The sequence below is a fragment of the Oncorhynchus kisutch genome, unplaced genomic scaffold, assembly GCF_002021735.2.
Source record: "Oncorhynchus kisutch isolate 150728-3 unplaced genomic scaffold, Okis_V2 Okis02a-Okis13b_hom, whole genome shotgun sequence".
In the NCBI taxonomy this organism is placed as follows: Eukaryota; Metazoa; Chordata; class Actinopteri; order Salmoniformes; family Salmonidae; genus Oncorhynchus; species Oncorhynchus kisutch.
This window is the reverse complement of record NW_022261979.1, coordinates 7,243,926-7,259,234: the sequence shown is the minus strand read 5'-3', so window position 1 is coordinate 7,259,234 and position 15,309 is coordinate 7,243,926. Positions and strand designations below refer to the sequence as shown.

The 15,309-nt window shown below is 46.4% G+C and overlaps 2 protein-coding genes across 4 annotated transcripts in view; one reads left to right on the top strand and one right to left on the bottom strand.

Moving 5' to 3' along the window:
- Nucleotides 1-1,755: 1,755 nt before the first annotated feature.
- Nucleotides 1,756-15,302, bottom strand: LOC116359333 (sister chromatid cohesion protein DCC1-like). The gene is made up of 9 exons (XM_031812232.1): nt 14,380-15,302; nt 13,380-13,551; nt 6,932-7,066; nt 5,871-5,961; nt 5,558-5,696; nt 5,086-5,138; nt 2,801-2,955; nt 2,190-2,338; nt 1,756-1,977 (listed from the first exon to the last, which is right to left on the bottom strand). Exons 1-9 carry the CDS (start codon nt 14,550-14,552, stop codon nt 1,866-1,868), a joined length of 1,179 nt encoding a protein of 392 aa, XP_031668092.1. The 5' UTR covers nt 14,553-15,302; the 3' UTR covers nt 1,756-1,865.
- Nucleotides 14,237-15,309, top strand: part of LOC116359332 (DEP domain-containing mTOR-interacting protein-like) — a 74,489-nt gene continuing 73,416 nt past the window's right edge. Inside the window, exon 1 of one of the 3 annotated variants that reach the window (XM_031812230.1) lies at nt 14,237-14,358. The gene's annotated coding sequence lies outside the window, so the exon portion shown is untranslated. Of the gene's footprint in view, nt 14,359-14,798; nt 14,912-15,309 lie in introns of those variants that run through there. The other 2 variants (XM_031812228.1, XM_031812231.1) reach the window with 2 other exon arrangements.

Here is a 15,309-nt window from a genome sequence, read left to right as displayed (position 1 = left end):
GCTATCATCCAGAAGGCGAGGTCAGTACAGGTGTGTCAAAACTGGGATGCAGAGACTGAAAAACAGCTTCTATCTCAAGGCCTTCAGACTGCTAAATAGCCACCACTAGCCCGTTAGAGGCTGCTGGCCTAAATACATACTGTCGACTTGAAATCACTGGCCACTTTAATAATAGAATACCAGTCACTTTCATAATGTTTACATATTTTCCATGACTCATCTCATATATATATATATACTGTATTCTATTCAACTGTATTTTAGTCTATGCCTCTGTAACAGTATAACTTTAGACCGTCCCTCGCCCATACCAGGGCGCGAACCAGGGACCCTCTGCACACATCAACAACAGTCACCCACGAAGCATCGTTACCCATCGCTCCACAAAAGCCGCGGCCCTTGGAGAGCAAGGGGAACTACTACTTCAAGGTCTCAGAGCAAGTGACGTCACCGATTGAAACGCTATTTAGCGCGAACCACCGCTAACTAAGCTAGCCGTTTCACATCCGTTACACCTCTCCGACATTGCTTGCCCAAATATTTGTATATTCTTAATTCCATTCCATTACTTAAGATTTGTGTGCATTGTTGTGAAATTGTTATATACTACTGCACTGTTGGAGCTAGAAACACAAGCATTACGCTACACCTGCAATAACATCTGCTAAACATGTGTATGTGAATTTGATTTGACATCAAATGTAGTCTTGGACTGACCACATCCAAGTCCAATTTCAAAGTGTACATTCTGTTTGACACTAGGGGGCGCTCCACTCACTCCTCCAGCACATGGTAGGTGTAGGGATTGGACTTGGTAAGGGTCCAATGTCAAGTGTAAGCCATGGATGTTCTGATTGGCCGAGAAGTCTGGGGGGCTCCAAGTCTCATCTTTCATTGCTCTGATTGGCCGAGGAGTCACGGGGCGTGTTCTATGTTGCTTGTGGACTTTATAAGTGCCTCTAAAGCCAACTCTAATATACAGACCCCTTCACTTTTCCCATATTATGTTACGTCCTTATTCTAAAATGTATTAAATAGTTTCCCCCCTCAATCTACACACAATACCCCGTAATGACAAAGCAAAAATACTCATAGCGAAAGGTCTGAATACTTAGAAGGTATTTCAGTTCTATTTAATAGATTTGATAAAATTTCAACAAAACCTTTACTTTGTCATTATGGGGTATTGTGTGTAGATAGCGGAGGATTTCTTTATTTAAACCATTTGAAAATAAGGTGTAACAATGTGAAAATAAGTCAATGGGTCTGAATACTTTACAAAAATATAAAACGCAACATATGAAATGTTGGTCCCATGTTTCATGAGCTGAAATAAAAGATCCCAGAAATGTTCCATACACAGAAAAAGCTTATTTCACACATTTGTTTACATTCCTCTCAGTGAGCATTTCCCCTTTGCCAAGATAATCCATCCACCTGACAGGTGTGGCCTTTTGACCAACCTTCGACCCCCGGGACCCTCCAGCACAATTTTTTTTTAAATATTTAGGATAATTATTTATGGTGCTTTTTGTTTATATTTTATCCGAACCTTGTTTCCAACAGTAAAATATTAGGTTGGATCATTTTTGTGTCATTTTAGAAATATTACCACATTTTATTTGAAAGCCTTCTTGTCACAGCCCTTCTGCCTCCTACCACTGGAGGGCATTAAAATGATCAAATTGTGACTGTGGTATAAGGAATAAAGCATAAGATATAGTATAGGTGAAATAGGAAGGAAAAAAAATAGTATAGGAAAAAACACAAAGTAGGTCATTTTATTTTATTACACCATTTTAACAAATACAACAATACACTGATTCCAAACAACTTTGCTCGTCAATTAAGATATCCAATCGTCTTCATGTTGCCACTAGCCTTCTTGAATTGAAGACTTTCATTCCATTTTGCGTGGACAAACGAGCGTATTTGGTAAGAAGAGCTCCAGTTGTTTGCTTTTCTCCACACAAGTCCCTGCATGACAATAAATCACTGAGGATCAAATCGTTGTTAACACAGAGCTTTCCAGATAAAACAAGACAGTTGGACCAACACCACCTGGCTGCGTCTGACACCACCTGGCTGCGTCTGACACCACAAACATCTGGCACACAAGTCTAAATCTCTAATAGTCATTATTGTACAGCACAGAGACAACGATCATTCTGATGCTCAGTTTTACTCACTGTATGTAAGGGGTGATGTCCTCCTCGGTCCACTTCTGTCTCATGGTGAAGAGTTGGGTGAATCTCTCCAGTGTGTCTTCGGGAAGATCTTCCACTCTCAGCAGAGATATGGTCTCTGGTTTGGAGCTGCGGTCCACAAGGGCCAGACTCTATAGAAACCCATAACCATCTGGATAATCCTGTAATCATGTCTGCCAACAACCATCACGTCTTTATAAATGTGTAATTACCATATTTCTAAGGCTAAAATAAAACCTGCTGTATAATGCCTAAAAACGTAAACATCCATTAAGAGATATTTTGCTGTAGAATCTGAGAATAGTCCACATGTAAAAAACACTGTTGGTTAAAGACATGCTCTGGAACTTTGACTAGTAAGTATTTTTTCAACCTCCCGAGTTGGGCTGGATGTGTCCATGTGTAGTTCATACATACATAATCTGTGTGCAGAAAAACATCCTAACCTCAAACTGGCCACGAAATCCCTCATTTTAAAGCAACTGTTTTCTGGATGTTATGCGGCGCCATTTTCCCTACATTTTCTGGACCAGGTTCAAGTTGGAAAACTGGCCCATCCCTCTGTGAGCTGCCAGTCTGACCCCCATCCTCACCTTCAGCTGGTCCAGTCTAGTGCCCATGCCCTCTGGGACACTTTGCTGCCACACCTCCTGGAACTCTGCCAGGTTGAACTTCGCTGCGTTCTGCAGCAGCATCTGAGCTGTGGCTCTGCACACCTTGTCCTCGTTCAGCGCAAAGAACACCTCATCTGAAAAATACATTTTTTAATATCAATGAAATAGCTGTGAAGAGCCAAAATAGTGCACGAGGGAAGAGGTAGTTGGCTGTGCGTCCCTCTACAGAACACCAAAGCATGAGGGAAGAGGTAGTTGGCTGTGTGTCCCTCTACAGAACACCAAAGCATGAGGGAAGAGGTAGTTGGCTGTGTCTCTACAGAACACCAAAGCATGAGGGAAGAGGTAGTTGGCTGTGCGTCCCTCTACAGAACACCAAAGCATGAGGGAAGAGGTAGTTGGCTGTGTGTCACTCTACAGCACACCAAAGCACGAGGGAAGAGGTAGTTGGCTGTGTGTCCCTCTACAGAACACCAAAGCATGAGGGAAGAGGTAGTTGGCTGTGCGTCCCTCTACAGAACACCAAAGCATGAGGGAAGAGGTAGTTGGCTGTGTGTCACTCTACAGCACACCAAAGCACGAGGGAAGAGGTAGTTGGCTGTGTGTCCCTCTACAGAACACCAAAGCATGAGGGAAGAGGTAGTTGGCTGTGTGTCCCTCTACAGCACGAGGGAAGAGGTAGTTGGCTGTGTGTCCCTCTACAGCACACCAAAGCATGAGGGAAGAGGTAGTTGGCTGTGTGTCCCTCTACAGCACACCAAAGCATGAGGGAAGAGGTAGTTGGCTGTGTGTCCCTCTACAGAACACCAAAGCATGAGGGAAGAGGTAGTTGGCTGTGTGTCCCTCTACAGCACACCAAAGCATGAGGGAAGAGGTAGTTGGCTGTGTGTCCCTCTACAGCACACCAAAGCATGAGGGAAGAGGTAGTTGGCTGTGTGTCCCTCTACAGAACACCAAAGCATGAGGGAAGAGGTAGTTGGCTGTGTGTCCCTCTACAGCACACCAAAGCATGAGGGAAGAGGTAGTTGGCTGTGTGTCCCTCTACAGCACACCAAAGCATGAGGGAAGAGGTAGTTGGCTGTGTGTCCCTCTACAGAACACCAAAGCATGAGGGAAGAGGTAGTTGGCTGTGTGTCCCTCTACAGAACACCAAAGCATGAGGGAAGAGGTAGTTGGCTGTGCGTCCCTCTACAGAACACCAAAGCATGAGGGAAGAGGTAGTTGGCTGTGTGTCACTCTACAGCACACCAAAGCACGAGGGAAGAGGTAGTTGGCTGTGTGTCCCTCTACAGAACACCAAAGCATGAGGGAAGAGGTAGTTGGCTGTGTGTCCCTCTACAGCACACCAAAGCACGAGGGAAGAGGTAGTTGGCTGTGTGTCCCTCTACAGCACACCAAAGCATGAGGGAAGAGGTAGTTGGCTGTGTGTCCCTCTACAGCACACCAAAGCATGAGGGAAGAGGTAGTTGGCTGTGTGTCCCTCTACAGCACACCAAAGCATGAGGGAAGAGGTAGTTGGCTGTGTGTCCCTCTACAGCACACCAAAGCATGAGGGAAGAGGTAGTTGGCTGTGTGTCCCTCTACAGCACACCAAAGCATGAGGGAAGAGGTAGTTGGCTGTGTGTCCCTCTACAGCACACCAAAGCATGAGGGAAGAGGTAGTTGGCTGTGTGTCCCTCTACAGAACACCAAAGCATGAGGGAAGAGGTAGTTGGCTGTGTGTCCCTCTACAGCACACCAAAGCACGAGGGAAGAGGTAGTTGGCTGTGTGTCCCTCTACAGCACACCAAAGCACGAGGGAAGAGGTAGTTGGCTGTGTGTCCCTCTACAGCACACCAAAGCATGAGGGAAGAGGTAGTTGGCTGTGTGTCCCTCTACAGCACACCAAAGCACGAGGGAAGAGGTAGTTGGCTGTGTGTCCCTCTACAGAACACCAAAGCATGAGGGAAGAGGTAGTTGGCTGTGTGTCCCTCTACAGCACACCAAAGCATGAGGGAAGAGGTAGTTGGCTGTGTGTCCCTCTACAGAACACCAAAGCATGAGGGAAGAGGTAGTTGGCTGTGTGTCCCTCTACAGCACACCAAAGCATGAGGGAAGAGGTAGTTGGCTGTGTGTCCCTCTACAGCACACCAAAGCATGAGGGAAGAGGTAGTTGGCTGTGTGTCCCTCTACAGAACACCAAAGCATGAGGGAAGAGGTAGTTGGCTGTGTGTCCCTCTACAGAACACCAAAGCACTAAAAACATACAGTACTTTCTGACTTACCGTTGTCTGTGTAGCGCCTTCCATAACAGTTCAAGCTCTGCTCTATCATCTCCCTGGGCAGGAGAAGGGGATGAGTATTACACAAATACATGTATTCCCTACCCCACACACACACTTTGTAATGTTGTCATGACAAATACATGTATTCCCTAGCCACACACACACACTTTTTAATGTTGTCATGACAATTACATGCAAGAGAGCTTCCGCACACTTCGGTTCAATGCACATTTTAAAGATGTTTGTTGTCCTGAGCCTTTAGTCAAATGTGGCCTTTGACAGAGCTGACAACATGATGACTAAGTATTACATCAAACTACTCTCCACTTTACCATTTTATTTAACTAGGCAAGTCAGTTAACAATAAATTCTTATTTAAAAATGACGGCCTACACCCGCCAAAACAGGACGACGCTGGGCCAATTGTGCGCCGCCCTGGGGGACAGCCGTAACGTTGCCTAACTGCACCCACTGTGGCTCCAGACGTCCTAACTCCTCCAGACTGACACGAAGAGGGACTTTACTGAAGGACCAGGACTCAGAGTCCACCAGCTGAGTGATGTGACCCAGTAGCTTCATCTCATAGTCCAAATCCAACAGCCTCCAGTAGCCTAGAATACACAAGAGGTGAACATGTGAAAAGAGCACAGGACAAACACCTCCTCATACACATGTGGACACACCAAGGCCAGCATGTATATAGACAAACCACATACAGTAGATCACATATGTAAATGGGAAAAAGGGAGAAAATAAACATTGGAAGATTTGAGAATTATTCTTACCGTTGACCTCACAGGCATGAATAGTCTGTAGTTGGGCCTCCAGTTCCTCCTCACTTGCTTGGATTCTTTCAAGCAGGTCTCCCATAGTGTACTGCCAAAAGGAAACGTTTTATCAAGCAGGTCTCACCTAGTGTACTGCCAAAAGGAAACGTTTTATCAAGCAGGTCTCACCTAGTGTACTGCCAAAAGGAAACGTTTTATCAAGCAGGTCTCCATAGTGTACTGCCAAAAGGAAACGTTTTATCAAGCAGGTCTCACCTAGTGTACTGCCAAAAGGAAACGTTTTATCAAGCAGGTCTCCATAGTGTACTGCCAAAAGGAAACGTTTTATCAAGCAGGTCTCCATAGTGTACTGCCAAAAGGAAACGTTTTATCAAGCAGGTCTCACCTAGTGTACTGCCAAAAGGAAACGTTTTATCAAGCAGGTCTCCATAGTGTACTGCCAAAAGGAAACGTTTTATCAAGCAGGTCTCACCTAGTGTACTGCCAAAAGGAAACGTTTTATCAAGCAGGTCTCACCTAGTGTACTGCCAAAAGGAAACGTTTTATCAAGCAGGTCTCACCTAGTGTACTGCCAAAAGGAAACGTTTTATCAAGCAGGTCTCCATAGTGTACTGCCAAAAGGAAACGTTTTATCAAGCAGGTCTCACCTAGTGTACATTTGAGTCATTTAGCAGACTCTTATCCAGAGCGACTTACAGTACTGAGTGCATAAATTGCCATACTTTTTTTTGGTACTGGTCTCTCGTGGGAATCGAACCCACAACTCTGGCGTTGGAAGGTCCATGTTCTACCAACTGAGCCACACGGGACCACCAAAAGGAAAGGGTTTAGAAACAGAGAACGGTAGCGTAGCGGCAGACATCTACTCAGTGTACAATAGATATGATGTTCTAGCGTGTACTGGCCTTTCCTGCACGTGTCTTTTCTTAGCGGCACCAACTTCGCTGATAGTTGCTTTATTGATGAAAAGTTGTACCGACTATGAACGTGACAGTCCTACCTTAAGATGAATGGACTGTAAGTCTCTCTGGATATAATCTAGTAGGGTTAATAAGTACCTTCCCCTCCGTGACATCCTCCTGCCCACTGATACCTGGGCCCTCGTACGGATTCTCCATCAGAAGTCTCTTCAGCTTCTTTAGTTTGGGATGGCGCTTTCTCAACTCCCAGTAACTGTTAGAAAAGCCCCAAATCTGTTGGGAAAAGGGTCATTTCTTAGGTCCTGAATATATTTCAGCATATTATGTCACACTGCAACTTTCTGTAGGTACTGGAGAGCATTATTGGTGTGTAACATTTGGAGAAAGTCGTACAGTATTGATAACATTGAATGATGTGGGTCAGGTACTCCCAAACTGGGGTAACGAGCAATGCCGTCTGGGGGGGGGGGGGGTACACACCAAATAAAAATCCTTCACATTTTCAAACAGTCCATTTATATTTTTTTGACATTTGGGTGAGGTTTTTCCTCACCCGAGTAGCCTCGTTTCGCTGCCAAAAATAAAATTAAACCATCTAGTGTTCAGTTAAATAACAAAACAATGTCAAATACAGGAAGCCTAGTCAAATAATTAACATCCAATCACATTAACCGTTACACTCTCTCTCGCGCGAAACCGTCACTCTTGCGCAGACATTTAGAAACGAAACATGACATTTGAAAAATAAGCCGCGGGAGTTTGAGCGAGAATAAAGACGACTTTCGAGTAGTAAGACATGTATAAAAGCAACAGATGCCATTAATAAGAAGAGGCTAGAAGAGTCTTATATGGTGAGCTACCGAGTGGCTAGGACAGGCAAGGCCCATACTATAGTGGAGGACTTCCTTCTTCCTGCTACCGAGTGGCTAGGACAGGCAAGGCCCATACTATTGTGGAGGACTTCCTTCTTCCTGCTGCCGTGGATATGGCAGGACAGGCAAGGCCCATACTATAGTGGAGGACTTCATTCTTCCTGCTACCGAGTGGCTAGGACAGGCAAGCCCCATACTATTGTGGAGGACTTAATTCTTCCTGCTACCGAGTGGCTAGGACAGGCAAGGCCCATACTATTGTGGAGGACTTCCTTCTTCCTGCTGCCGTGGATATGGCAGGACAGGCAAGGCCCATACTATAGTGGAGGACTTCCTTCTTCCTGCTGCCGTGGATATGACTAGGACAGGCAAGGCCCATACTATAGTGGAGGACTTCATTCTTCCTGCTACCGAGTGGCTAGGACAGGCAAGGCCCATACTATTGTGGAGGACTTCCTTCTTCCTGCTGCCGTGGATATGACTAGGACAGGCAAGGCCCATACTATAGTGGAGGACTTCCTTCTTCCTGCTGCCGTGGATATGGCAGGACAGGCAAGGCCCATACTATAGTGGAGGACTTCCTTCTTCCTGCTGCCGTGGATATGACTAGGACAGGCAAGGCCCATACTATAGTGGAGGACTTCCTTCTTCCTGCTGCCGTGGATATGACTAGGACAGGCAAGGCCCATACTATAGTGGAGGACTTCCTTCTTCCTGCTGCCGTGGATATGACTAGGACAGGCAAGGCCCATACTATAGTCAAATCAAATCAAATTTATTTATATAGCCCTTCGTACATCAGCTGATATCTCAAAGTGCTGTACAGAAACCCAGCCTAAAACCCCAAACAGCAAGCAATGCAGGTGGAGAAGCACGGTGGCTAGGAAAAACTCCCTAGAAAGGCCAATACCTAGGAAGAAACCTAGAGAGGAACCAGGCTATGTGGGGTGGCCAGTCCTCTTCTGGCTGTGCCGGGTGGAGATTATAACAGAACATGGTCAAGATGTTCAATGTTCATAAATGACCAGCATGGTCGAATAATAATAAGGCAGAACAGTTGAAACTAGAGCAGCAGCACAGTCAGGTGGAAGTTGAAACTGGAGCAGCAGCATGGCCAGGTAGACTGGGGACAGCAAGGAGTCATCATGTCAGGTAGTCCTGGGGCATGGTCCTAGGGCTCAGGTCAGTTGAAACTGGAACAGCAGCATGGCCAGGTGCTGGCCATAGTAGTGGAGGACTTCATTAGTGGAGGACTTCATTCTTCCTGCTGCCGTGGATATGGCTAGGACAGGCAAACCCCATACTATTGTGGAGGACTTCCTTCTTCCTGCTGCCGTGGATATGACTAGGACAGGCAAACCCCATACTATTGTGGAGGACTTCCTTCTTCCTGCTGCCGTGGATATGACTAGGACAGGCAAACCCCATACTATTGTGGAGGACTTCCTTCTCCCTGCTGCCGTGGATATGACTAGGACAGGCAAACCCCATACTATTGTGGAGGACTTCCTTCTTCCTGCTGCCGTGGATATGACTAGGACAGGCAAACCCCATACTATTGTGGAGGACTTCCTTCTTCCTGCTGCCGTGGATATGACTAGGACAGGCAAACCCCATACTATTGTGGAGGACTTCCTTCTCCCTGCTGCCGTGGATATGACTAGGACAGGCAAACCCCATACTATTGTGGAGGACTTCCTTCTTCCTGCTGCCGTGGATATGACTAGGACAGGCAAACCCCATACTATAGTGGAGGACTTCCTTCTTCCTGCTGCCGTGGATATGGCAGGACAATGCTGGGGGAAAAGGCCAAAAACACTATACAGACAATGCTTTCATCAAACAACACTGTTTCACGACGCATCAGTGACATGGCAGATGTTTTGAAACAATTACTGCTTCGCCTACGAGCCAGTGCCTTCTATACGTTACAGCTGGATGAGTCAACAGACGTGGCCTGGCACAGCTCCTGGTATATGTCTGTTACAGCTGGATGAGTCAGACGTGGCCTGGCACAGCTCCTGGTATATGTCTGTTACAGCTGGATGAGTCAACAGACGTGGCCTGGCACAGCTCCTGGTATATGTCTGTTACAGCTGGATGAGTCAACAGACGTGGCCTGGCACAGCTCCTGGTATATGTCTGTTACAGCTGGATGAGTCAACAGACGCAGCACAGCTCCTGGTATATGTCTGTTACAGCTGGATGAGTCAACAGACGCAGCACAGCTCCTGGTATATGTCTGTTACAGCTGGATGAGTCAACAGACGTGGCCTGGCACAGCTCCTGGTATATGTCTGTTACAGCTGGATGAGTCAACAGACGCAGCACAGCTCCTGGTATATGTCTTGTTACAGCTGGATGAGTCAACAGACGCAGCAGAGCTCCTGGTATATGTCTGTTACAGCTGGATGAGTCAACAGACGTGGTGGGCCTGGTGCAGCTCCTGGTATATGTCTGTTACAGCTGGATGAGTCAACAGACGTGGCCTGGCACAGCTCCTGGTATATGTCTGTTACAGCTGGATGAGTCAACAGACGTGGTGGGCCTGGTGCAGCTCCTGGTATATGTCTGTTACAGCTGGATGAGTCAACAGACGTGGCCTGGCACAGCTCCTGGTATATGTCTGTTACAGCTGGATGAGTCAACAGACGTGGCCTGGCACAGCTCCTGGTATATGTCTGTTACAGCTGGATGAGTCAACAGACGTGGCCTGGCACAGCTCCTGGTATATGTCTGTTACAGCTGGATGAGTCAACAGACATGATGGGCCTGGCACAGCTCCTGGTACATGTCTGTTACAGCTGGATGAGTCAACAGACATGATGGGCCTGGCACAGCTCCTGGTACATGTCTGTTACAGCTGGATGAGTCAACAGACATGATGGGCCTGGCACAGCTCCTGGTATATGTCTGTTACAGCTGGATGAGTCAACAGACGCAGCAGAGCTCCTGGTATATGTCTGTTACAGCTGGATGAGTCAACAGACGCAGCAGAGCTCCTGGTATATGTCTGTTACAGCTGGATGAGTCAACAGACATGATGGGCCTGGCACAGCTCCTGGTATATGTCTGTTACAGCTGGATGAGTCAACAGACATGATGGGCCTGGCACAGCTCCTGGTATATGTCTGTTACAGCTGGATGAGTCAACAGACATGATGGGCCTGGCACAGCTCCTGGTATATGTCTGTTACAGCTGGATGAGTCAACAGACATGATGGGCCTGGCACAGCTCCTGGTATATGTCTGTTACAGCTGGATGAGTCAACAGACATGATGGGCCTGGCACAGCTCCTGGTATATGTCTGTTACAGCTGGATGAGTCAGACGCAGCAGAGCTCCTGGTATATGTCTGTTACAGCTGGATGAGTCAGACGTGGCGGGCCTGGCACAGCTCCTGGTATATGTCTGTTACAGCTGGATGAGTCAACAGACGCAGCAGAGCTCCTGGTATATGTCCGTTACGTTTATGGGGGGGTCAATTAAGGAAGACATCCTCTTCTGCAAACCACTGGAAACCAGGGCAACAGGAGAGGATATTTTTTAAGTACTGGACAGCTTTGTGACATCAAATGGACTTTGGTGGTCAAGATGTGTTGGTATCTGTACTGATGGTGCAAAAGCCATGACAGGGAGACATAGTGGAGTGGTAACGTGCAAGCAGTTGCTCCCGACGCCACTTGGGTTCACTGCAGCATCCACCGAGAGGCTCTTGGGTTCACTGCAGCATCCACCTAGAGGCTCTTGGGTCCACTGCAGTATCCACCGAGAGGCTCTTGGGTTCACTGCAGCATCCACCGAGAGGCTCTTGGGTTCACTGCAGCATCCACCTAGAGGCTCTTGGGTCCACTGCAGCATCCACCTAGAGGCTCTTGGGTCCACTGCAGTATCCACCTAGAGGCTCTTGGGTCCACTGCTGCATCCACCGAGAGGCTCTTGGGTCCACTGCAGTATCCACCTAGAGGCTCTTGGGTCCACTGCAGCATCCACCTAGAGGCTCTTGGGTACACTGCAGTATCCACCTAGAGGCTCTTGGGTCCACTGCAGCATCCACCTAGAGGCTCTTGGGTACACTGCAGTATCCACCTAGAGGCTCTTGGGTCCACTGCAGCATCCACCTAGAGGCTCTTGGGTCCACTGCAGCATCCACCGAGAGGCTCTTGGGTTCACTGCAGCATCCACCGAGAGGCTCTTGGGTTCACTGCAGCATCCACCTAGAGGCTCTTGGGTTCACTGCAGCATCCACCTAGAGGCTCTTGGGTTCACTGCAGCATCCACCGAGAGGCTCTTGCTGCCAAGGGAATGCCTGACAGCTTGAAAGACATTTTGGACTCTACAGTGAAAATGGTTAACTTGGTTAAAACAAGGCCCCTGAACTATTGTGTATTTTCTGCATTATGCAAATTATATGGGCAGCGACCGTGTAACATGTTTACAACATACAGAAGTGCGCTGGTTATCAAGGGGCAAAGTATTGACACGTTTCTTTGAATTGAGAGATGAGCCTCAAGTTCTTTACTGACCAAAATGTTCACTCGTCTGACCACCTGCATGATGTTAAGTTTCTCCTATGACTGGTCTGTCTGGGTGATGTTTTTTCTCGCCTGAATGATCTGAATGTAGGACTACAGGGACTCTTTGAAACTATATTCAATGTGCAGAACAAAATTGATGCTATGATTAAGAAGTTGGAACAAGGACAACACACAGGTCTTTCCATCATTGTATGATTTTTGAGTGCAAATTAACTCAAGTTTACCGACAATGTCAAATGTGCGAGCTGGGTGTGCAATTACACAGGTACTTTCCCAAAACAAACTGGATTTGTTATCCCTTTCATGCCCTGCTGCCAGTCCACTTACCCATATCTGAACAAGAGAGCCTCATAGAAATTGCAACAAGCGGTTCTGTGAATAAATTCTATTTAAAATCAGAAGCCACAGACATATTTCTGGATTGGGCTGCACTCAGTATCCTGCCTGGGCAAATCGCGCTGTTAAGACACTGATGCCCTTTGCAATCACATACCTATGTGGGAGTGGATTCACGGCTCACTATCATGACAACTAAATACAGACACAGACTGTGTGGAAAATGATTTAAGACTGAGACTCTCTCCAATACAACCCAACATCGCAGAGTTGTGCATCCTGTCAAGCAGACCCTTCTCATTAACCTGTGGTGAGTTAATCTCCATTTTCTATAAACAAATAAGGTTTTATATGTAAGATAGTTAAATAAAGAGCAAAATTATTGATTATTATAATATTATTTGTGCCGTGGTCCTATAAGAGCTCTTTGTCACTTCCAACGAGCCGGGTTGTGACAAAAACTCACTCATTCTTGTTTAATAAATGTATCGTATGTGTGTGTGGCAGGCTTACAAAGATGGCAACAAAAAAAACAACATTTGAGAGTGCGCTGCCCCTGGTGCTTAGAGGGGGTACGCAGCTGGAGGTTAAACGTTTGAAGGGGTACGGGACTATAAAAAGTTTGGGAACCACTAATGTAGGTGAACACAGTGCATTAGAAAAACATGTAATACATCACAATGACCTCACTGTGTTAGAATGTCTATAGCTATTTAGTGTGTCAGCATGTTAACGTAATATCTACTGTACAGACATTCAATAACAGATCAGTGATTTTCAAAATGGCTGTCACACAAGAAACATTCATTGTGTTCAGATAGTTGATAAGACTCCTCCTACCTGTGCATGGACCAGCTGAGAGCTGGCCTGGTTGTCAGTTGTCAGCTGATCTGGAGTCAGGCAGCCAGGCACTAACAGCAGGAGGTTTGAGGTGTCGGCTATCTTCAGGTCATAAGTCTTGTCTTCACTGCACAGGACAGCTCTCTCATCCTGGTCTCCTCTGATAACCAGGCTGCATGTAGAGAACAAGGATAAAGGAGAGAGATTGTGGAGATCGTTGATGTGTAGAGAGACTCAACGTTAAAACAGTCTCTCTACACTTCAATGTTAAACAGACTGTTTTTAACGTTGACGTGTAGAGAAAGTGGCAACAGCTGGATGAGTTGTTTTCACCAGGGCTGGACAACCCTCCTCCTATAGAGGTAGTAGGTGGGTGGCCCTGGACCATCACACTCAGTTCCATTACATCACACATAAGAGTCATTGGATGAAGGGGTATTCTGAAGGAGGAGTTTAAATAAGAGACATGACGCTCAGTCTATACATTAACCTGCATCTCTTGCGGTACGGTTTTTGTGGAATTATTTTTTAAATGTGATATGAAAAGTAGAGTGATTTATGTTTCTATAACTGTACTGCAAGTGTGAATCGATTCACGTTTAGTTTGAGTATTTGGCCGTTTTTGGCTTCCGGAGCCAATTTTCCCTTTAAACAGAACATGTAAGGTCTTTGGACTAACGGTAGACTCCTCAAACCTGAATCAGGTGTGTTTCAGTCCAACACACCTGATTCAGTTTATCAAGGTCCTGATGGGGAAGATCAATCATAGAATCAGGTGTGTTGGAGCAAATGCCTGCAGACATCCGGTAAGAGTCCAGGTGGGTTGCCAACGCACACTACATACACGTAATCTGTGAACCCAGAACACAATCTCGCGTAAACCAACCAGTCACCTGCGAATGTTTAGGAGACAACCCACCGCCACATTTCTACTAACATAACCAGCTCTTAACTGTGTATATGTTGAATTAGCTACATTGTAACTATGCAGATACTTTACCTCTTTCCTGCTTCTATGTGTTTACAGAGCGTGTCATCCAGTTCCATCAGGCAGTAGTCTGCGGACGAGACGCTTTCTCCAAAAGTTAAACAGTGAATTGTGTTCTGCAAATCATTCTCTTTTAGTTTGGCGATTTGTATGGTCGCCTGCACCTCTTCTAATGTTCTCGACATCTGGTTCGAATATACGAGCTAACTTTAAATTTAATGAGAAATAGCCTATTTTTAAGTGTACTCCAACTAAATGTGATTCTCGCTAGATTAACTTTCCCGCAATATATACCGGAAGTACGAAGGCATATTCGATTGACGGTGGGATAACCCAATGAAAGTGTCGATTACGTCACGTTGTCCCTACTACAGTACAGTCGATTTATGTCCCCGCAGCACGCCGAGTTCACCCGAGGTGGGTGCACGGTGCTGAAATCTACCACTGGAAATGATCAGATGAAACCCAACCTTCATCTACGGTCACTGAACCTAACCATAGCGCCAAAGGCGATGCGCTTGATTTAGCTCGCTTAGCACACCGAGTGAGTGCAGTTTGTTGGTTTGAGACTAGTCCATTTATCCGATTCTGTAACATTTGCATATATCGCGCCTTCTTTGGTTTACTTCCACAGTGCCCACTTGTCTTGAGCGTTGCCAATTTAGCAACTTTGTCGGTATATTAAGCGAGTTTTCAGACCTCTCCAGCGACTTTTTTATTGGTAAAAGATTCTAGCGACAAAATTCTGCTTTTCTTTTTCAGGCTGCCTTTGGAGTTGACACAGACTATAATTTTAATAGCATTTAGCGACTTTTCCCACTCAATTCTGTCGCAAACAACAGTGGGTGAAGGTGCAGGCTACTTGTGCAACATTAGTCACATCAACGACGCACTCGCATGCCGCGTTCACGTACTAGTTGAAACGAGGAAACTGACATTTCC